Raw genomic sequence first — 24,176 nt, forward strand, 5'->3', positions numbered from 1 at the left:
AGGGACTGATTCTTCCTAAGGCAGCAGTATGTGCAGAGACTGGTATCGATCACTAAATCCCCCAAAATCGGTAGAAGGGAAATTTTCTCACTTGAGTGGAAATATGACTTTACAATAAACAATGAGGCTGTGCAGATTTCTAGATGTGAAAAGACTTTGGGCTTGAGATGGACAGAACCAAGAGATATCAAAGCAGTGTGAGAATTAACCCACAGCTACCTGAATGGGTTTCATCTGGCCCCCGTGAGGGATGAAGAGAAAGCAGTCCACTGGTTTCTCCCCCACGAGCACATTATTGACACATCTGTAGTGCAGAACTCCAGGGGCAAACTGACTTCCTGAGCTTCTGCACGCTTCGCTCCGCAGTCATGCACCACCCTGCTCACAAGAGCCTCAAAGCTGCCTACTCCTTCCACAACATACACACCGAGATGCCCCTGGCAGACTTTATGAATGGTGCACTCATTATGGCTCAACTGAAAGGATTTGGTCTATTCAATGCATTAGGTTTGATGAAAAATAAGACATTCTTGGAAAAACCTCAAGTTTGATATAGAAGATGGCAATTTACAATATTATGTACACAATTGGAGGTGTCCAGGAACAGACTCTGAAAAGGCTGGACTTGTATTACAGTAGGTGGATATTTCCATTCCTAGAACTCTGATGCCATCATTTGTGAATATTCTATTTAATGATTCCAGGAACTGTCATTCCAAAGAAGAATAAAAGCCCCACTTAAGTGAAATCACTGCAGTTGGTAACAATCAGAAAAGATGAAACAACATCCATGTGACCAACACTATGCATTTCTAGGAAGAATGTAACATTCTTCCCTTTTTTCACTGTTAAAAGGATAAAAGAGGATAAGAGGATACAAAGAGCACAGTCTTTGAATTTTCAAACTTTTGGCTGCCTCTTAATAAGGAGAAGGTATTTTCTTATAGAAAAGACTTTTGTTTAGTGGATGGAACAAAAGTGACAGAAAGATGATGCAAGAAAAAACTTTGCTATTGTGTGGAGATAAACTGCTGCTTTATTATTTATTAAGTGGCAATTCGTCCATGAAACAGAATGAAGTATCCACTTGGAATATTTTTCCTCATATCACCTTCCATGCTAGCATTGGGAACATTTCTGGAATCAGCACTTCTATAACTCGGTGATGAGTGCTGGATGTTTACATGTACAGCAAGATAACAAACTGGTGACTAGTACATTTCTTTCTTCAAAAGCAAAGTTTTGTGCAAACAAGAAGTGTGTTCTCTGAGAAAATATACATGCACCCATGATTGACTAGACTTTGAGGCTGCTGCACAAACTCGTTTCTTCTCAGCAAAAGCAAGATTATGTGGGAAAAAGAAATTGAAAGCACTAAAGTGAAATGAAATGCCCATGGAATTCATTAGTGCTATCAGGAATACTGGTAGTCTGAATGTTACTACTTACGCAGAACTGCGCATATTCCTTTACAGTGACTTTATCAAAATAATGGAAAATGTCTTACTTACAAAAGAGTATTCATAATTTTGTTATGCATGGTGTTTTTATATAGAATTTGAAAACCCTGTGTGCATATATATATTACCTACTATCTATCTAGCTATCTATCTATCTATCTATCTATCTATCTAATCTCCAACAGTCCCAGGGGAAAAAAGATGCTAAAGGAGCCCACACAAACTGGCTTTGACTCAAATAACACAAAGTAGACATTTCTTCTTCCCTTTCTTTTTCCAGTCTCAAATTTCCAGAAAATTTTAATTATTTTAGACAACATGCTGGCTTTTCCTTCACGTTATAAGTAGTCAAATGACACCATCATACCTTACACCAGACAGGAGCCAGCAAACTATAGCTTGTTGGGAACCACCCTTCCTGGTTTCAGAAGCTTTAACCCTCCAGGGCTAACACCGAGTAAGAGACCTTGGGACCATAAGTCACTAAGGAGACAAAGCTCATCTCCCCGGCAGGGGTGCCACCTCTGCTCCCTTTTACTTCACCCTGCTTGGCCCAGGGCAGATGACTAGTTAGTAGATGACAGGTAAGATTCCTCAAGGGAGGGATGACCTAAGACAGGCATGGTCACAAAGGGGCCCTCAGGGAAGGACTTGGGAGGCTATAGCAAAAGGTGGGTGCTGAACCAACTTTGACACAGCCTGAGTCCTCATTCTGTCTGTAAAAAGTCTCCTAATCTCTTGGCTATCTTACTTCCCCTGCCTGACCTAAGCCAGAAGCAATGCCGGAGGTGGGTGCGGTCCTGTGCTGGAAGAGGCAGGTTCCCTGGGGCAATCAGGCCTGAGAAAGAATGCATGAAATCCGGTGAAACCTGGTTTGTTTAGAATGCCCTCAGTTTTCTGATAAGGATCCAAACATAAACTGAGTTTGCTCCCCAAAGTTTTATAACCCTTTAGCTAACTGACTCTGACTCAGAATAAGCCCTCATAGTTCTCTGAATGTTATCTATTGTTTGATCCTTACTGCCTGACAGTGACTGATGAGCTTTACCTGTATTTCTGTGCAAATTACACCCAATGAAAGCCCACTGAGGAAAAGGCTCCTGGCCCTTCTCCTTTGAGATTGTTCACCTTTCCTCCCCAAGCAGATCATGTCTTGGTAGACTTAGTCTCATCTATGGCAGCTGGGGGGCAGGGCCTGTGGATAGAGCTCCCCCACAATGGCCCATCAGTGAACTCGCGCCCACTGCCTGTTGCTATAGAGCCCACACCAGCTAAGGATGGCTTTTACATGTTTGTATCACAAACATGAAAATTATACTAAATTCAAATTTCAACATCCATAAATAGTTTTATTGAAATAAATACACACAAAAGAAAAACATCTATATTCTTGTCTACTTTGATCAAGATAAACATATTCAGGTAAGTTCTCTCCAAATGTACTATCACCACTACTACACAACCAATAATCATAACACTAAGAAAGCCACAATATTGAAAAAAACAAGTATGTCAAGCCTGCTTTCAGAGCAAAAACTGCTCCATTAGTGTAATAACATAAGTCTTATGCACTCTTGAATGCTCCTAGCCTCTACTCAATTAGGTGATAAAAAGCAAACCAAAAAAAAGAAAAAGGTGAACTACTATGTGAGATGTAAAACTGCCCCTGACTAAGATCTCCATTTGCACTGGGAAAGCACTGCCCTGAGAAGACTTAACAGAGATAAAAGCCTACAATCTGTCTGAAAATGTTATAACTTAAGGTCAAATGCTTCTGGAGGCTTAGAAATAAAACTTATTGAATAAGAGAAATGAAATATCTTAAGAAGAAGCTATTGAACTAAGGGTAATATTCTAGATAGAACACCAACTACCATAATCATTTACAAAGTAGTGACTGTATTCTAAATAACTGAATGGAGCTGTGTACTTGGAAATCACATTTCTTTGCCTTATTAGGGCAGTTACAGATAACCAAAAATCAACCTTTTACACGGTTTTGAATTTTCTTATAAAGACCACATCTGAAAAATTTTATCCTACTATAAGCCAAGAATGGAGACTGTTTCTGTTTTGTGCACAATGAACTTAAGTTCTTAAAGAACCTGACTTTTTATTTCTTCTTGTGTTTTACCTGCTGTGCATCGCCCACACTGAACATTATTCCTCCACACCAGGAAGTACTAAACTGTTTATGATTCAGTATGCTAATACAGTGTAGTATTAGTATGCATACTATTATACTTCTTCTATGTCTCTGACGATATTTTTTCCTTCCCTACTTCTTTACCTAGCTAATTCATATTCAGCCTTCAAAACTCAGCTCAGAAATTGCCTCCTCCAAAAAGCCTTCTGTGGCTGTTAGGTGCTCTTCCCTAAAGTACCAGGCATTATAATTGACCAACTGCCTATATCAACCTACCAGACTACCAACTCTTTTGAAGATGCGGACTAGGGCTTAGTGTTTCTTGATGCACACGTGGGCTGAAGACGACATGCAGTTTGCCTGACCACAAGTTTTGTCTACTCAAGAGTTAGTGTGAGCAGCTTAGTTTGCCTCTTCGATTACACAGAGGAACTGGTAAACCAGCAGGGCCTTAACTGCACAACCACAGCTCCCAATGTCTAACTGTACCCTCACTAGGAAGGGATTCTACATGGGCTATCGATCATGAGGTGCTATTTACTACCTACGTGGCTGTGGACAAATTATATCACTTTCCTAAACCTTAGTTTTATTATACAGGGAGGACAAAAGTAGGTTTACAGTTATTCATATGGTTAATACTACATTTGTTAATAAATAATAATACAAGAATAAACTCCAAGTGGCTCAGTTGGTTGGAATGTAATCCTGTACAACCAAAAGGCTGCAGGTTCAATTGCCAGTTGGGGCATAAATGAGAGGCAGCTGATCAGTGTTTCTCTCTCACATCAGTTTGTCTCTTCCTTCCTTCCTCTCTTTCTCTCTCTCCCTCTCTCCCCCTGCCTTCCTCTCTCTCTACCATCAATAAATATATCCTTGGGTGAGGATTAAGAAGAATGAACTCTTTCATGTTCTTGCACTCTAAACTCACTTTTGCCCCACCCTGTATATAAAATGAGTAATACAATACCTTCTCGGAGAGTTTAAATACAGGGGAGCCCCACAGACAGCCCATGGGCCACATGCAGCCCAGGATGGCTATAAATGTGGCCCAACACAAAATGTGAATCTACTTAAAATCTTTTTTTTTTCTGACCACTTTTCATTAGTGTTTGTGTATTTAATGTGTGGCCCAAGACAGCTCTTCCTCCAGTGTGGTGTAAAGGCTGGACACCTCTGGAAGGATTAAAAGTTATTTGCAAAAAGTAAGTATGTACATGAGTACGTGTGTGTGTATAAGGAAGCAGGTATATTGCATGTGTATGTGTGTATAACAAAAAGTGTGTAGCTTAGTAGGCTAGAAACTCTATAAAGTTAATAGTTAGTATTAGCAAAATTAAAATGTTAATTATTTTTGAAGTATAAGTATAGTTACTACGTAATTTGGAACTGTTCAAATTTGAAATTACTGAAATGATAACATAAAGCATTTACCTCAAGTTAGAGTCATCTAAGTGGAAACCTTTCAATTCACCACTGTAATTCAATACTCATACAGCTTTACATAAATGGATTTCAGATCCTGTGGGGTACAAACTGAAAAATCTGAATGACGGAGCTTTAAGGGTTACTTTTATGAGCTGCCTATTCAGGTTACCCAGCCAGGACCCGAGCAGGGAGTGTGTGAGAAGCAACCACACATTGATGTTTCTCTCCCTCTCTTTATCCCTTCCTTCCCCTCTCTCTAAAAATAAATAAAATAATAAAAAGTTTGATAAATGAATGGATTGTTCTAAATTTTAAAATATTAACAGACCAAAACAAAGTTTTAAAATTGAAAAAATGAATTAAAAAATAAAATTAATAACAACCAGTTTAACTCCGTAATTTATTATGAACAAGCAGTATAATTTATAAGCAGAAGTTACTGAAATCATCCAAATTCCTTATTATTCCATGAAAATACTTCACACAAGTTTTAGCAATTACGCTATAAATACTGGTCACAGAACAGGATTATCACTGGTTCTATGTCCAGTACAATCGGGTCCCAAAGTATTTAACCATCAATCTTACCAAGACAGCCGAGTTGGAGGTCCTCAGAAAGAAGTGTTCAAACAGAATCTCAGATTTTCTTGCCGTGATATTTACAAAAAAAATTTTATTTTTGTTTTTATTTATTTTCAGAGAGAGGGGAAGGGAGGGAGAATGAGAGAGAAAGAAACATCCATGTGCAAGAGATACATTGATAAGTCGTCTCTCACATACCCCCTTCCCAACTGGGAACCTGGCCCTCAACCCCGGCCTATGCCCTGACCAGGATCGAACCAGTGACCCGTCAGTTCGCAGGCCAGGACTCAATCCACTGAGCCACACCAGCCAGGGCCTTACAAAATTTAAAAGATACTTATATATATTTATATACTATAACCACGCCCACTACCCCACACAGTAGAATACATTACAATTTATAAACATTTTCATAGACAGTATCCCATCTGAACATCATGACAACCAGTGAGGTAAATGAAAGAGTTATTAACACCCACTGAACAGTTAAGGAAACCGAACAAAGATCAAGTGATAGCTCAAAGGTCAACACTCCTTCTATAAGACAACTGCATCTCTGAAAAGCTAAAATTTTTTAATAAATGTACTATGTGTACCCAAAGGCAAAACAGTAGCAAGTACCAGCCAAAAGGTCAGGAGATTAGTGTCTGAACACCATTCTACAATTTTCTATTTGTGTAAGTTGAACGACTTCCTTCTCAGAGCCTCAGTTTTCCTTCCTGAAAAATGGGAATAACAACATCTACCTTGCTGGGTTATATGGAATCACAGCAAAGTACCTAGGTCATAATGGGTGCTTAATGAATGGTAGAAACTATTTTTGTTATTATTTTCATTTTTCTCTAGGCCTTGGCTATCTCATATACTAACAAGTATAAACAGAATTGTTTTCAAAATTCTTTCCAGTCCTAAAAGACTACTTCTCCATTGGAAAGTAAGCCATTTCTTTTTATTTTAAAAATACTAGGATTTCACCCTGGCTGGTTTGGCTCAGTGAGCACTGGCCTGCAAAATAAAGGGTCAGTGGTTCAATTCCCAGTCAGGGCACATGCCTGGGTTGCAGGCTAAGTCACCAGTAGGGGGTGCTCGAAAGGCAACCACACATTGATGTTTCTCTCTCTTTTTCTCCCTCCCTTCCCCTTTCTCTAAAAAGAAATAAAATCTTTTCTTAAAAAACCTAGGATTTCCGATAGTGGGTTACAACGGTCCCTATCGGTAGTTTCTCAAAATGCGTGTGTAAGTGTAACAGGTAATGTGTTCGTTAAACAAAGTGTAATTTATCCTGACTGGTGTGGCTCAGTGGGCTGGGCGTCATCCCACAAGTGGAAATGTCACTGGTTCAATTCCCGGTCAGGGCACACACCTGGGTTGCCAGCCACGTCCCTGGTGCAAGACGCAAATGACCCATGTTTCTCTCCATCTCTTTCTCCTTCCCCTCCCCTCTAAAAATAAGCAAAGCTTTAAAAATAGAGAGGGAGCGACAGAGATCTTTAAAAAAAGAAAGTGTAACTTACCAATAGCTTTGCAGCTTGAACTCGAACCACCCAGGAGCCATCGCTGACCATGTGACATATTTTCCCAAATGCATCATCAACTAAGCGAATTTCTTCATTAGAAGAAGGGATTGGGACAATGCTATATTAAAAGAAAAGAAACCACAAATGGCAAAGCATACACCTAAAGCTTCAGGTTCAATAAAACAGAAATAACCAATGAAAACGGCAGAAGTAGAAATGATGATTAAATAATTAAAATCCTAGAACGGTGAAATACATTTCATAGTAAACGAACGACTCTGGGAGTATAAACAAACCCTTTTACTTACACTGCAAATTTTCACTATCTTGAATAGAAGTGTTTAACTTATCAAAGGTACAAATATTTGTGAAGATACTGAAGACTAGCTACCAGAGTATTTTTTATCTTTATATCTGTATATGCATTGTTGTCAATATAGTAAATCTCACAATAAATCTGCATAAAACATACTTGCATATCTGGTCCTAAAAGAGGAGGCAGATTCTAAATAGTCCTGTTAAAAAATATATCTATGTCTCTCCAATTTAAAGAATCACTGTGAGAATAAATGATTTGATTACTGCAAAAATATGTTTAGCCAGGAAGACACTACATAAGGGATCGTTACTCTCAAACCACCTGGTATTTTTATCTGGCCCTTGTATTTACTGAAATGGACCCCAAACAATTTTAAAGATTTAAAAAGGGTCGGGAGGGGGTGAGGGAAACTCTGCAAAGCACCTGAGAAAGACAGCCTCATCCCTTCATTTACTCTTCATTTATAGAAGAGGAGGTTGGGACTCAGAGTTGAAATATCTTTCCCAAGATACACAGAAAGGTCAGGGATGACAGAGCTAAATAACAAGAACCAGGCATCCTGATTTTCAGGGTCTGTGCTTTTCCCCTAATTCATACTGCCTTCTAAAAATCCAACCGACATTCCTTTTCAGGAGGTGAGCTTTCTGCATGGAAGGAGAAAAAAATGGCTTAGCCACAGAGAAAAGCTGGCTCCCATCCACACTGACCTTTCAGGATAGAGCTGACTGACAACCCAGATAAGCTGGACTGCGGCACTGCGCACTTGTTCATAGTCATCGGAGAGCAATTTACAGGCCTGCAAACAAGTATTTCAAAAGTCTGTTAGTACTGTTTCCCCCCAGGTAATGTTCAAACTATTTTGACAATGAAGATTGGGTGGCTGGATAAGGATGTCAATCATAATGCCTGTGGATGCTTTTAACTCCTTAAGTCTTTGTCCAACAAAGAATTCTTGGTTTCTGTCAGCTGCTGGGTCTGTGTTCTGTGAACCTTCATACCCCACGTCTGCGAGCAGAGCCACAGACTGATAGCACAAAAGCCATCTAGAATAGCACAATTCCAGCTAAGCAGGGGTAGCCCACATTGCTGCTCTTGCAGGCTCAAACAGCAGAGATAGCTTTTTTCTCTATCTGTAAAATCAAAGCACAAATTTCTAATTGACAGTCCATCTGAAATAAACGTACAATTTTAATACTAAGTTGCCAAAAGAGGCCAGATTTTTCTGTTTACCTTTGTTCTGAAATGGAATATCCCCATTCCACCAAGTCATAGCAACACTCTAGACTTCAACAACATCCAGAACTCCTCCATGTCTGGGATTTTCAAATCCTATATTCCATCCTCTGAGCAGAACATGCTCCTCCACCAGCTCTTCCATTTCCATGACTTAATCCATCATACCTGCTCTTCCATCCCACTTAAGCTACTAACCATTTCACCAGGGTTTCTCACTCATAGTACTACTGACATTTTAGACCAAATAATTTTTTGTGAGGAGCTGTCTTGTGCATTGTAAGATGTTTAGCAGCATCCCTGGCCTCTACCCACTAGATGATTGTAGCACTACCTGCTCTCCCTCCCCCCAGGAGTTTCAACAATCAAAAATACCTCCTATCCTAACTGACCTTTCCCCAGCACTTGACACTGTCTCCTTTGACATGAGACCATGAGACCTCCCTCCTGCCTTTTCTAGAATATATTTTTTCTCCTCCTCCATCTGGCTGCCCCTCGGTGCCATTCTAGGGCTGCTTTCTCCTGTCTGCCTCTTAAGTATTGGACTTTGCCCATAGCTCCATCTGTAGTTTCTTTTGATCTTCTTACTCTCCTTGAGTATCCTCATGCTCCCTCCATATTCATGGCTCCAGCTCTGATCTCTCCGGAACTCCAGACCTTCACACCTATTTGTGGTTGCAATTCTCCCCAACCCTTCAAACGCAACAAAACAATTCATTAGGTACCTAATTCTACCTTCTATCTCAAATTATACACCATCATTCCATCCTTACTCCCTGAAGGATCTTATCGTTGCTTGCTTAGTATTTAAAAAAAAAAACCAAAAACCAGGCCCAAACTGGAATCACTTGTGCTAACCCCCACCAAGACTTAACACCTAACCCAGCTAGTTTCAGCTTCTCCCAAGAATGGAATTTTAAACCAATCAGTCTGGAATTTCCTGTGCGGCACTGTAGAGGTAATCTGCCTGGTAAAACCCCCTGCCTTCCCCTAAGGCAAAGTAACCTTCCCCAAGGTAATACACTCTTTTAATTCCCTTGCCCCACCTTCTTTCTGCCTACAAAAAAACCTTCCATTTTGTAAAATTCTTCCAAACACCTACCTATATACTATATGGGATGTTGTCTGATTCATGAATTATTCAATGAAGTCAATTAGACCTTTAAATTTACTTGGTTAAATTTAGCTTTATAATGATTTGGCTTCCCACACAGTTTTCCAATAGGGAGAGAAGGGGCTGGTCACATCAACCAACCATTCTGAACTCATTCTACCTCATTTCCTAAAAGAATAAACTTGGTGCACACAACAGTCACAGGGGCTTTGCTAGTTATCATCTTCCTCTGAAAGATAAAACCACTTTGACAGGTTAATAAAATCTTGTCTCTGACCATGGATTTACACTAACTGTCTCTAGATTCCTGCAAGTATTCTACAAGAGAAATGCCACTCTGTAAGGCCTTCTGGTGAGGCAATCCGCTTCTCCTAGTTATACTATGAATTCACTGTGTCTTTCGTTACCAATACTACAAAGAAATAATACAATAACCATGTGATAACGTTTCATATGATCCCAGGATCTTGGTCATCCTCCTCCAGTTTGTCAAGTGTGGTACCCAGAACTGACTTCAAGTTTGGCCCAAGCAACCAAAGGTCAGCAAGACTACCACTTTCTTTATTCTGAACACCATACTTCCCTTTTATACTGATATTTATAATGAGATACATAAATCCTCCTAAAAGTTCTTTCCACATATACTAGTGTTAGATGGTACAGCCAGGGATCCTCCAAAAGAACAATCTGTAATGGGATCCAGAACTCAGTGTGTCCAGGAAATATTAAAAATATAAGATGTCCTCAGCCCCATAAGTCTGAACTGGGACTAGGACACATGGAGCAGGGCCATCGAGAGCTGTTTTGCAGACAACCTCCAGAACCATCATTTAACTCATTTAACATATCTATAACCTTCAACTGGTTTCATAAATATGCTAAATAACTGTGGCCATGCTTTGAGCCAGGGGGATGGGAGTGACTTCCACCCAGGATATAACTGGGAGGCAACTCTCCCTGGCTACAGAGCCTGCATAAGAGCTTGGAGATGCCTGGCTCCACACCACAGGGCCTCGCCTGCCCTGACTTACTACAGCAGCCCAGAAAAGCTGGAAAAATACAGGAATGCTGGCAAGCATAGCCAACTGTGGGAGGAGTCAGAAATGGGGCTACAGAGGAAGACTGGTGCTGGGATTTAAACCCAGGTGCAGCAGCCATGAAGAGAAGAACCAACACAGCTTTAGTAGGGGACAACCATGTGGCTTTGGGTCTCCCTTTGCCACACAGCTTAAGAAACTGGAAAGCAAGATGTAGCAGTGATGCAGAGCTCTCTCTGAGCAGCTTAGAAGAATGCAGGAGAGATCCTGTGGGAAGGAAAGAAGTGAAAGGACTTTTGCTAATGGGCAATGAGAAGGTGCCACGTGGTTTTGTATTAAGAACTGGAGATCCCAGTGACACAGCTGATGGTGCCAGGAACCTAGGGAGGCCTGCCAGCCGAGCACAAATTACTGGGAAGAGCCAGGGGCTACCTGAGCCACAGACTTCTATTTCTTTTCCTGAGATACAGTACCCAAGACTGGGCAAAGGGAGAAAGGAAGGTCTGTGGGTGTTTTAAGGGACTTTAAGATTTTAATGAAGTCATTAAGTCGTTACTCTTAAGTCTGTATAACTTTTGAATAAGTAATTCCTTTCCTTTTCACCAATCTCTGACGTGGAAAGCTATAATTCCCTGGCAGCAGGCAAGACAAACATAGTACAGTAGACCCCAGGAGAAGGAGGGGTCCATTTGGTAACACTTTGGGATCCCTTCTCTGGTGGCCAATCAGGGAAAATCATGGGAGACCATATGCGTGATAGCTTTAAAGTAATACACCTATTTGCACATGTGCACTAAAAGCCCACCAAAACTAGCCAGGAGGGATCTATAATAAAATTCCTCCAGCCCATGAGGTCAATCTTTGCTTGGAGTTGGTCTGCTCCCAACTCTGGGTGTTTGGTTCAATTCTTTGTCCCAATCACCAAGAACCTGGTTACCTGTGTCCACCTGTAACACTAGTGCTATTCAATTACATATCCCCCTTTCTCTTCTTAGAATGTATGTTTTGAATACAACCTCACATTCACCGCAATCAATGCTACGCTATTAGCGAGATGAAGCTCTACGTTCTCAAACGCTGCCTACCAGTGTGCCTCCCTCCCAGCTCCCAACCTCCCCTTCCCTGGCAGATAAGTCATTTAAGATACCTGATTATAAATTGTTTGGTGTAACTTCAGTCCTCTTTCATGGAGCTGCAACTATGAAATAAAGATATAGTTTAAGTGATTGAGGAAAAAGACCCATACTTCCAATGTATCCCCAAAATCTCGTATATTTTCCCCCATTATATCAGATTAACATGGTTCCCTTCCCATTTTTCAAAATCACAGGTATATAAATAAGAAGCCCAAAGAAAATCACATCTGTTATGCAGAAATGTGTGCCTCTGAGCTCTTTGATGCTACCAAGCCTTCCTGGAAAGTATGCTTAAGACATACCCTGGCAGGGAGATTCAGGATGTATGCAAGGCAGCATTAGCCATATACAAATGAAAAACAAACAAAACTGTCCCCATTTAGTTTCCACGACCCTGTTTACCATTGCTTTTATAGCTGCTGTTCTGACACGGGGGTCTTGGTCACTGAAGTAATCCCCTATAATTTTCTGGACATCTCTGACAGCTAGGCCTTCTGTATCCTTTGTGACACTTTTCTCCAAAGAGCCAAGGTTACCAAGTAATTGCAAGCACTTGTTTCTTACACCATGGGAAGTATCTGTCAGGTGCTATAAAAGACAGAAATAAAGGACATGATTAAGATGAGTTCAAAAATAAAAACCAAAACAAAAGCATTCTATCAGCTTTAGGAATGACTTTGAACACTACATTTTCCCCACAGCCTGACTAATATCATGTTACTTGAGTATGTGTCTTCCAAAAAGAATCACAAATCCTTAGAAAATAAAAAATAAGACTCCTATTTTTTCATCACTGTGGTCCCATCAGCTGGCATTTTGCCTTGTAAAGGGAGGGCTGAATACCTTAAAAATGGCCTCTAAATTGCACTTATTTGTTATCAAATCTAAACACAAACCAAAAATTTATAAATTTTTAAAACTTAATATCCATAAAGTATTATGTAAAAATCATAAGTGTACTGCTTAATTAAATTTTACAGAATAAATACACACATATAACAGTCACCCAGATAAACAAACAGAACATGACCAACACCCTAGAAACCCCCTTGGGTCCCTTCTCAGTAACTACTCCACCACCATCAAAAACAGCCAGTGCCTTAACATCTTTATTTTTAAAGATTTTATTTTATTTTTAGAGTTAGGGAAAAGAAGAGAGACAGAGAGAAACATCGATGTGTGATTGGTTGTTTCTCATAGGCCCCCCAGGTGGGGACCTGGCCTGCAACCCAGGCACGTGCCCTGACTGGGGATCCAACCGGTAACCCTTTGGTTCACAGGCCAGCACTCAATCCACTGAGCCACACCAGCCAGGGCATTAACTTCTAACGCACAGATTTATTTTGTGTATTTTTGTATTTATAAAATTAAATAAGTCGGACACACTTAACGGGTGCGAACAGACCCAAAATGGCTCAAGAAGAACTCAAAGCCCCAGAGCCTATAAATCTAACCGATGAAGAAATAGCAAAACTCTCAGACGCACAGTTTAAAACACTGGTGATCAGGATCCTCACAGAACTGGTTGATTACAGCCACAAATTAGACAAACATATGAAGGCGAAACTAATTGAAATGAATGGGATTGCACAGGACACCAATAGCGATGAAAAGGAAACTGGGACTCAAATCAATGGAGTGGACCAGAAGAAAGCAAATAATGGCCAAACAGAAAAGAGTCAAGAAGCAAGAATTCAAAAAAGTGAGGAGAGGCTTAGGAACCTCCAGGACATCTTTAAACACTCCAACATCCGAATTATAGGGGTACCAGAAGGGGAAAAGGAACAGCCACCAGTGGAAAACTTATTTGAACAAATAATAAAGGAGAATTTCCCAAATCTGGCAAAAGAAATAGACTTCTAGAAAATCCAGGAAGCTCAGAGAGTCCCAAAGAACTTGAACCCAAGAAGAAACACACTAGGGCACATCATAATTACATTAGCCAAGATTAAAATGAAGGAGAGAATCCTAGAAGCAGCAAGAGATAAGGGGACAGTCACCTACAAAGGAGTTCCCATCAGACTGTCAGCAGATTTCTCAAAAGAGACCTTAGGCAAGAAAGAGGTATTCCAAGTCATGAAATTCAAAGACCTACAACCAAGATTGCTCTATCAAGCAAAACTTGCATTTAGAATGGAAGGACAGATAAAGTGCTTCTCAGATAAGATCAAATTCAAGGAGTTCATCATCACCAAGCCCTTATTATATGAAATGTTAAAGGGACTTACCTAAGAAAAAGAAGTTAAAAAAACATGAACAGTGAAAGGACAGCAAACTCACAGTTATTAACAACCACACCTAAAACAAAAGCAAACTAAAAAGACAGCTAGATCAGGAGTGGAAGCATAGAAATGAAGATCTCAAGGAGGGTTAGCAACAGGGGAGTGGGAGGAGGAGAAGGGGGGAGAAGGTACAGAAAATAAGTAGCATAGACAGTAGATAGAAAATAGATGGGGGGGCAAGAATAGTATGGGAAATATAGAATCTAAAGAACTTGAGACACATGGTCATAAACTAAAGGGGGGTAGGGTGGAGGGGAATGAAGGGGGGAATAGAACAACTATAATGGCATAATCAATAAAAAATTTTTTAAAAATAAAAAACCTCAAAAAAATTAAATAAGTTGGGTTCCTTTTGCTTAATATTATCTTTGTGAGAATGGAGATTACAGTATGCCACACAGATATGGTTCAGTCATTCCCATTTACTGTATAGTATTCCATTTGCGCATATACCACAATCCATTAATCCTCTCTACTGTTGATAGATATTTGACTTATTTCTAGTTTGGGGCTACTCTGACTGCTACTATGATTATTCTTGAATATGGCTTTTGGTGTACATGTTCACATCTCTGTTGGATATATACTTAGGAATACAACTGCTGAGTCATAGGGCATGCATATGTTCAGTTTAAGAAGACACTGCCAAATAGTTTTACAAAGGCTTGGTACTAATTTACACATCCATCACTAATCCATAAATGCCCCAATTTTGCCACCTCCTTGCCAACACTTAGTACTGTCACCCTTTTTTTCATTTTAGCTCTTCTCACCATATTTTAAACAAATTATCAGTTATCTCTTTTTTTCGTTTTATTTACTTATTTTTAGAGAGAGGAGAAGGGAAGGAGACAGAATGGGAGAGAAACATCAATATGTGGTTGCCTCTCATGTGTCCCCTACTGCAGACCTGGCCGGCAACCCAGGCACATGCCCTGACTGGGAATCGAACTGGCGACCCTTTGCTTCACAGGCCTGCGCTCAATCCACTGAGTTACACCAGCTAGGGCAGTTATCTCTTTCTTATACCTAGTCCAAAGCTACTATAATAAGCTATTTATATAATGCTGTAAGAAGAACAAAAACACCTTAATAAAACAAGGTTGCATAGTAAGTCATAACATGGTGTGGAACTGTGCCTTTTAAACTTTTTAGACTGAGGCCCAAAGTAAGAAACATCCATTACATTGCAACATAGTACTCACACACAAATATATACACAAAAAAATTTAACAACATTTACTATTATATCTCGTGATGTACTCTGATACTTGAATTATGGTTTTTTTCTACCGAATTTATTGGGGTGACATTGGTTAATAAAATGTATTGGTGTCAGGTGTATAATTCTATAATAAATCATCTGTATACTGTATTGTGTGTTCACCATCCCAAGTCGTCTCCTTCTATCATCACCTATCACCTATACCCTCATCTACCACCTGTCCCCACCCCTACGGGAATCGCCAAACTGTTGTCCATGTCTATGAGGTTTCTTTTTCATTTGCTTAATCCCGTCACCTTTTCCACCTATTTCCACAACCCTGGTCCCCTCTGACAGCTGTTAGTCAGTCCTCTATCTATGAGTCTGTTTCTGGGTTTTTTGTTGTTGTCGTTAGTTTATTTTGTTCATTAGTGAAATCATACGGTACATGTCTTTCTCCAACTGGCTTCTTTTACTTAACATAATGCTCTCCAGGTCAATCCTGGAGAGCTATTGCAAAGAGTATGAGTTCCTTCTTTTTAATAGCCAAATAGTATTCCACTGTATAAATGTACCACAATTTTAATGCATCCACATACTGTGGGAAATTTGAGCTGTGTCCAAATTGTGGCGATTGTAAACAATGCTGCAATGAATATAGGGGTGCATATATTCTTTTGCATTAGTGTTTCAGTTTCTTTAGATATATTCTCAGAAGTGGAATCTCTGGGTCATAAGGCAGTCCTATTTTTAATTTTTTCAGGTAATTCTATACTGCCTTCCACAGTGGCTACACGAATCTGTATTCCCACCAATAGTGCACACAGGTTCCCTTCCTCCCTTTCTCCAACTCTCACCAACCCTTGTTTGTTGATTTATTGATGACGACAATTCTGACAGGTGTGAGGTGACATGTCATTGTGTCTTTAATGTGCATTTCTCTGATTAGTGACATTTTCTATTGTCCTTGTTGAGAAGTGCCTATTTAGGTCCTTTGCCCACTTTTTAATTAGATTGTTTCTCTCTTTGGTGTTGAGTTTTATAAGTTTTTTATAAATGATGGGTATTAACCCCTTATCAGATGTGTCACATTCTGATAAGGTGTTGAACACATTCTCCCATTCAGTGGGCTGTCTTTTCATTTTGTTGGTTTCCTTTGCTGTTCAAAAAATTTTTACTTTGATGTAGTCCCATTTGTTTCTCTTTTTTTATTTATTGATTTTAGAGAAAAAGAGGAAGAGAAAGAGACAGAGAAACATCAATTTGTTATTCCACTTATTTATGCATTCATTGGTTGCCTCATATATGTAGCCTGACTAGAGATCAAACCTGCAACCTTGGTATATCAGGACGAAGCTCTAGCCCTGGCTGGTCTGGTATGACTCAGTGGATTAAGCGCAGGCCTGTGAACCAAAGGGTCGCTTGACCTACAACCAAGATTGCTCTATCCAGCAAAGCTTTCATTTAGAATGGAAGGGCAAATAAAGTGCTTCTCAGATAAGGTCAAATTCAAAAAGTTCATCATCACCAAGCCCTTATTATATGAAATGTTAAAGGGACTTATCTAAGAAAAAGAAGATAAAAAACATGTACAGTAAAATGACAGCACACTCACAATTATTAACAACCACACCTAAAATAAAAACAAAACAAACTAAGGAAACAACTAGAACGGAAGCAGAATCATAGAAATGCAGATCACATGGAGGGTTAGCAACAGGGGAGTGGGAGGAGGAGAGAGGGGGAAAAGGTACAGAGAGTAAGTAGCTTTGATGGTAGGTAGAAAATAGACAGGGGGAGGTTAAGAATAGTACAGGAAATGTAGAAGCCAAATAACTTAAATGTATGACCCATGGACATGAACTAAAGAGGTGGAATGAAGATGGGAATAAAGGGGGGGAAATTGGACAACTGTAATACCATAATCAATAAAATATATTTTAAAAATAAATTAAAAAAAGAAAACACGCTTATCATCATGAATCACTTATCATTATAGAAAAACAAATCAAAACTACAAGATACCACTTATACCCATTAGGATGGCTGGGGCCAAAAAAGAAAAGAAAAAATGTTGACTAGGATGTGGAGTAATTAGAACCCTTGTGCACTGCTGGTGATAAGGTAAAATGGGTACAGTCACTGTGGCAACAGTATGGCAGTTCCTCAAATAATTAAAAATAAAATTACCATATGACCCAGCAAATTCTACTTCTTGGTATATACCTGCATTGGTCTGCATCGGCTGCCATAACAAAATACCACAGGCTGGGTGGCTTAACGAACAGGAAGTTATTTTCTCCCAGCTATGGAGGCCAAAAGTCCAACAAGTGCCAGCACACGGGGTCCTATTACTGGGTTGCAGGTAGCCACCTTCTTGCTGTGTCCTTACATGGCCTTTCCTATATGCACACACAGACACAGTCTGGTCTCTCTTCCTCTTCTTGTAAGGACACCAGACCTATCTGATTAGAATGGGCCTTTTGGCTTCATTTAACCTGAACTCTGTCGTAAAAGGCCCCATCTGAAAATACAATCACATTGGGTCAGAGCTTCAACATACAAATCTGGAGGGGTGCAATTCAGTCCATAACAATACCCAAAAGAATTGAAAGCAGGGACTTGAAGAGATATTTGTACAACCTTGCTCACAGCAGCATTATCTGCGATAGCCAAAAGGTGGAAGCAACCCAAGTGACCATCAACTGATGAATGGATAAACAAAATGTCATATATACATATAAGGGAATATTATTCAGCCTTAAGAAAGAATGGAAATCTGACACATTACAACGTGGACAAACTTTGAGGACATGTAATACACTGAATGTGTTTCCCGAAAATTCTTATGTTTAAATCGAATCCCCAGTGTGATGGTATTTGGAAATGGAGATTTGGGGAGGTGATTAGGTCATGAGGATGGGGCCATCATAAACAAGATAAGCACCCTTATAAAAGAGACTCCGGAGAGCTCCCCTCTTCTCCCATGCAAGGACACAGAAGAGAGCCATCTATAGCCCAGAAAGAAGGCCATCACCAGACACCAAATCTGCTGGCAGCTTGATCTTGGGTTTGTCAGCCAGAAATGTGAGAAATGAAAGTTTAAGTTAAGCCTCCCTGTTTTTTTAAGTGTTTACAGTATAAATACTTTTTAACAGTATAACAGTATTTTTGTTACAGCTGCCCAAACAGTAAGGCAGCTGCTAAGTAAAATTAGCCAGGCACAAAAAATTAAATATTATATATTACAGCAGTTATATGATGTACGTAGAGTAGTCTAATTCATAAAGTCCTGATATAAAAAGGTGCTTGCTAGGAACTGGGGCAAAAGGGCAACGGGCAGTTACAGTTAATGGGCCCAGTTTCAGTTTTGCAAACTGGAAAGAGTTCTGTGAATGGATGACGGTGATGGTAGCACACAGTTTAATGCTACTTAACTGTACATTAATATGGTGATTAATGGTTATTATGGTAAATTTTATGTTATATGCATTCTTTTTCCATTCACTGGTATTAAAATCAGTTGACAAGACATACAGGTTTATTTTTGGACTCGATTATATTCCACTGATCTTTATAGCTATCTTTATACAGCACCCTGTTTTACTTACAGGTGCTTTGTACTAAGTTTTGACATCAGGAAGTGTAAAGCCAAAATTCTGTTGTTCTTTTTCAAAAGACTGTTTTAATTATTTTGGTTCCCTCTAAAATGTTATCATTAAGTATAAGTTTTATACTTCTTTTGCTAAATTTATTAGTATTTTATTATTTTTGATGCTACTGTAAATGGGTTGTTCTTAATTTCATTTTCATTTTCAATTCATATTCTAATATTTTTCTGGGGAATTCCTTAGGATTTTTTAATATACAAGATCACGTTATACGAATAAACGGGGATAGTTTTACTTCTTCTTTCCCAATATGGCTACCTTTTGTTTCTTTTCCTTGAACAACTGCCCTGGCTGTTAGCGGCTCTAGTATAACGCTGAAAGAAATGAAGGGAGACAGAAGGACATATTTGTTTTATTCCTGATCTTAGGCTGGGGAAGAATAGTCTTTCGTTACTAGTATGATGCTGTCAGTTTTTCACAGAGACCCTTTATCGAGTTGAGAAAGTTCCATTCTACTCTCAGTATCTCTAGTGTTTTTGTACTGAAATGTGGTTAAATTTTATCAAATGTCTTTTTTATGCCTATTGAGATAATCATGTGGTGTTCATACTTTATTCTATTTTTATGGTACATTAATTTATTTTCAGACGTTGAACCAATCTTGCATCCCTGGGATAAATCTCACTTGGTCATGTGGTATAATCCTATTTACATATTGCTGGGTTTGATCTGCTAGTATTTTGTCAAGGATTTTTGCATTCATGTTCATGTTCATGAGACACACTGGTCTACAATTTGCTTTTCTTGCAATATCTTCATGTGGTTTTGGTATTGGGGTTATACCCACTTCAGAGAATGAACTGGGAATATCTCCTCCTCTTCTGTTTTTTGGTAAAGTTTGTGAAGAACTGGTATTAATTCTTACTGAAATGTTTGATTTGAAGACATCTGGGCATGAATTTTCTTTGTGGGCAGATTTTTGTTCTGTTTTTCATTATTAATTCAATTTCTTTACTTGTCATCAGTTTATTCACATTGAATAACAATTTATTTAGTACAACACCTTTCTTACGAGCACAACCTCACAGATATATATGAAGTCTGACCAGAAGGTATCTAGCCATGTAATATGAAAAACAGAGACATTTACTGAAGAAAATACAAGAAACATTGTCCTAGGACAATGACACCTCAGTCCCCTTCAAAGCAGCACTTTGGGACCTCACACAGTTCTTCCAATCGCCATCAATATGCCTTGTCATATTTTCCTTAATCTCATTGACAGTCTGAAGTCTCTTCCCCTTCAAAGGTGATTTTAGTTTGGGGAATAGCCAGACATCACAGGGCATCAAATCTGGGCTGTAAGGGGCCTGAGTCACCTGGGTGATTTGATGTTTTGCCAAAAAATTCTGCACCAGACATGATGCATGAGGGTGTATTGTCGTGATGAAGCTACCAATCACCAGTTGCCCACAGATGCAGCCTTCTGAATCATCTGAATGGTTTCCATGGAGGAATGCCCAAGCTTAATGCAGAATCTGATGCAGATTCATTGCTCTATTGCTTAGTCATTTTGAAGGCAATGGCCAGAGAGTATACATGCTCGCTCAATGGCGTCCACTGCCCACACTGTCTAGTACAGTGGAATCATCATTGACCACACACGCGCATTCCAGTCCACTCTCATTGGCTGCCAGGTTACATCGATGTTGCACAAACCATTCTCTTTATATTAATGGTTGGACTTTTTCCAGACAGACCTCATAAATACATTCTCTCACACCGAGATATACTTACTCTCTCAGTAGTCCCTCGTTTTTTCTACTTTGGCTCTTAATGTTATATTTGTCAAAGTGTTTACTGTTGTTCTGTATTAAGAAACTAGAACATTTTTTTGAGCTCAGAAATTATTTTATTTTAATCATTTATTTTTAGAGAGGGGAAAGGAGGAAGGAAGAGAGGGAGAGAAACATCAACATGTGGCTGCCTCCTGCAAGACCCCCACCAGGAACCTGGCCCACAACCCAGGCATATGCCCTAGACTCAGAATAGAACCTGCGACCTGCTGGTCTGCAAGCCAACACCCAACCCACTGAGCCACACCAGCCAGGGCAGAAATAGTGTTCTAATTCCATTAATATAATATTGTTTTCAATTCAAACATACCTGTCTTCCTATAACGTCAAAATCAATTTATCACAAAGATTAAAAGTAAAGCCAATTCTACAAGCTTTAATAGCTATTGTTATATACAAAAGGCAGCTAATTAAAAGCTTCAAATTAAATCAAAAGACACAACTAATGTGTGTCTACTTCTTTTATAATCTGAAAAAAGAAACTTAAAAAAACCTTTCCCAAACACTTGTTTGGGTCTAGTTGATCTGTTTATTGAGTCAACAAAGCATAACAAAAAGAGCATGAGCTTTGGAATCAGAAAAAACAGAGTTTATACACTAGTTCTGCAAGTTCCTAGCTATGAAAACTTGGACAAGTTAAACTCCCTAAACCTTAATTCCCACCTTTATAAACAGGGATAAAAATACTTAACTAAAGGACTATGAGGAACAAATGAAAAACTAAATATGAGGTACCATAATAAGCAGAGTGGTTGTATTTGGCACAGTAGTCACAGTAGCTACTATATTCTTTCCATTTCTTTTGGGAAAATGAGAAAGTTAATTTTATTAGAAATTACTCAACTTTATTTCTAATCCAACATCAAGAAACAACAAAATGAAATAGCTCTTAAAACCATTAAAAAATCCTTGGCAATTACCGGTTACAAACTGACACTGTAGATCTAAGCAGTTCTTGCAGCTCATGCCAAAACCGTTCAAGAAAAAATCAACCCTGTTTCTAACCATTTTACTCTTACCTTGCAGGCTACATCAACTAATCGCATCTGGATAGCTTGATTCTCTGGGAGTTTGGTGCCAATTGCAAGCAAAGTATCCAACAGTTGAGCGAGGACTTGATGAGACTCTAGAAAAGAAGATGGAAAGTTGTGTTACAGAATTTTGAAAGGAGATCACTAAAGAAACTAAGTTTACTTGGGTAAAGAGTGTAGTTTTTTGTCAGCTGCTTGATACCTGTTTCCCCTAAACTGAAAGCTAAGTTCCTAAACGGATTATATCTAAAAACATGAGTCCTCCACGGGTGGGCCATATTGCTCCAAAAACGTTTAGTGCCTGATTAATTCAGGGCTTTTCAGTGCCTTGAGGATAAAGTGCAAATTCCCTAGCAGGGCACGCACGCATATACACACATACACATATACATACTAGCCCCTCTACAATGTGCAGCCCTGCCTACCTTTCTAGCCTCATCTCTTTCAAGCCTCCTCTAGCACCCTTTTTCCGATTACTTAGATTTCATGTACCACTATCTTTGCTCAGGACAACTTCTCCACCTAGAATGACTTCACCCACACCCAACTCCATTCTCAACCCCACACCTCAGGGAGCACCTGCTAAACCTTGAAATGTCACCTCCCGTGTGAAGCTTTTCCTCTTTCCCAAGAATGGACCGTGTCCTTCTCAGTGTTTCCACTACACCCTCTACATTTGTTCTTAACACTTTACTAAACTTACTTATTTTCATATCCAATTAACCAGGGAACTGAAAGAACCTTGAGAGAAAAGACTGTATTTTATTCACCTCTGTATTCTCAGAATCTAGCATGACTCATTATATGCCCATTAAATGTTTAATAAATGAGCAAAAAGCCAAATCCAAATAAATCAACATCAATCATCTTAGCCAGATTCTCTTCTTTGTTCCAGAATTTAGTTCTTTTTTTTTTAAAGATTTTATTTATTTATCTTTAGAGGGGAAGGGAAGGAGATAGGGAGAGAAATATCAATGTATAGTTGCCTCTCGTGCGTCCCCTGCTGGGAACTGGACTGCAACCCAGGCATGTGCCCTGACTGGGAACTGAACCACAATACTCTGGTTTGCAGGCCTGTGCTCAATCCACTGAGCTACACCAGCCAGGGCCAGAATATAGCTCTTAAATGCTAGTGATATACAAAAGGATTTTAGGTGGCATTCAGATCATCATTTTTATATTAATAACCATGTATACATTTTAATGTACATAGTAAAAAACTGCCATTACTATCTATTGATGTCACATGTCACTAATTTCCTTTTAACATAAAGAGCCTCTTTAACTTTACTTTTAAAAACTGTCCACTTAAAAAAGACACTAAGTAAACCATAGTACAGATGTGAAGCAAATGCGTGAAAAGTGGTATGCCTGATATACAAATGACTAAAGCTTAGAAAACACTAATTAAATCATCTCTTAGTAAGACTTCCAGTTAAACATAGTAGATTGAACACATCTGTTTATCATTATTTTTCTGAAACATCATTAACATAAGAACAAAGAAATTAAGAGGTATAAACTTGCAAATACAAAGAAAATAGGAGAATAAAGGTAGGCAGAGGAGAAAAGTTGATAAATCTTTTCAAGGTAAAAAGCAGACAATTTGCAATAACATGAATGGACCTAGAGGGTATCACGATAAGTTAAATAAGTCAGTCAGAGAAAGACAAAATGGCATTACTTACATGTGGACTCTAAAGAATATAAACAAACAAAACAGAAACAGACTCACAGATACAAAGAACAGACTGATGGTTGCCAAGGGGAAGCAGGTTGGGGGACTGGGTTGAAAAAATGAAGGGATTAAGAAATACAGACTGGTAGTTACAAAACAGTCACGGGATATACGACAGCACAGGAAATATAGTCAATAACATTGTAATAACTGTGTAGGGTGCCAGGTGGATATTGAAATATCCAGGTGAACACTTTTTAAAGTATATGACTGTCTAACCACTACGCTGTGCACCTAAAACTAACACAAAATAATACTGAATGTAAGCTGTAACTGGGGGGCAAAAAAGAAAGCAGATGAAAACCTCTTGGGTAAAACTGAGAAATTTAATACTAAATAACTACTGAGAAAAATGTCCCTACGAAGCACATCAATTCTAGCCATAATATCCCGGGAAGATTCAGAACTGGAGAGTTAAAACGTAAGACCCAAACAGGGAAGAGGCAGGGATGTGAGGCCTCTAAACGACGCAGTTGGATGCC

The 24,176-nt window shown here is 39.2% G+C and overlaps 1 protein-coding gene across 2 annotated transcripts in view; it reads right to left on the bottom strand.

The window, feature by feature from the left end:
* INTS4 (integrator complex subunit 4) overlaps positions 1-24,176 on the bottom strand; it is a 105,317-nt gene that overhangs the window by 63,445 nt on the left and 17,696 nt on the right. For both annotated transcript variants that reach the window (XM_053670814.1, XM_037138560.2), the window contains exons 4-8: positions 21,945-22,051; positions 12,375-12,560; positions 11,984-12,034; positions 8,160-8,248; positions 7,131-7,251 (exon numbers count right to left, since the gene is read on the bottom strand). In XM_053670814.1, coding sequence (XP_053526789.1) covers positions 7,131-7,251; positions 8,160-8,248; positions 11,984-12,034; positions 12,375-12,560; positions 21,945-22,051 — 554 coding nt within the window. The remainder of the gene's footprint in view (positions 1-7,130; positions 7,252-8,159; positions 8,249-11,983; positions 12,035-12,374; positions 12,561-21,944; positions 22,052-24,176) is intronic.

Source organism: Artibeus jamaicensis, unplaced genomic scaffold (genome assembly GCF_021234435.1).
Source record: "Artibeus jamaicensis isolate MK-2021 breed Jamaican fruit bat unplaced genomic scaffold, CSHL_Jam_final contig_64, whole genome shotgun sequence".
NCBI classification, from domain to species: Eukaryota; Metazoa; Chordata; class Mammalia; order Chiroptera; family Phyllostomidae; genus Artibeus; species Artibeus jamaicensis.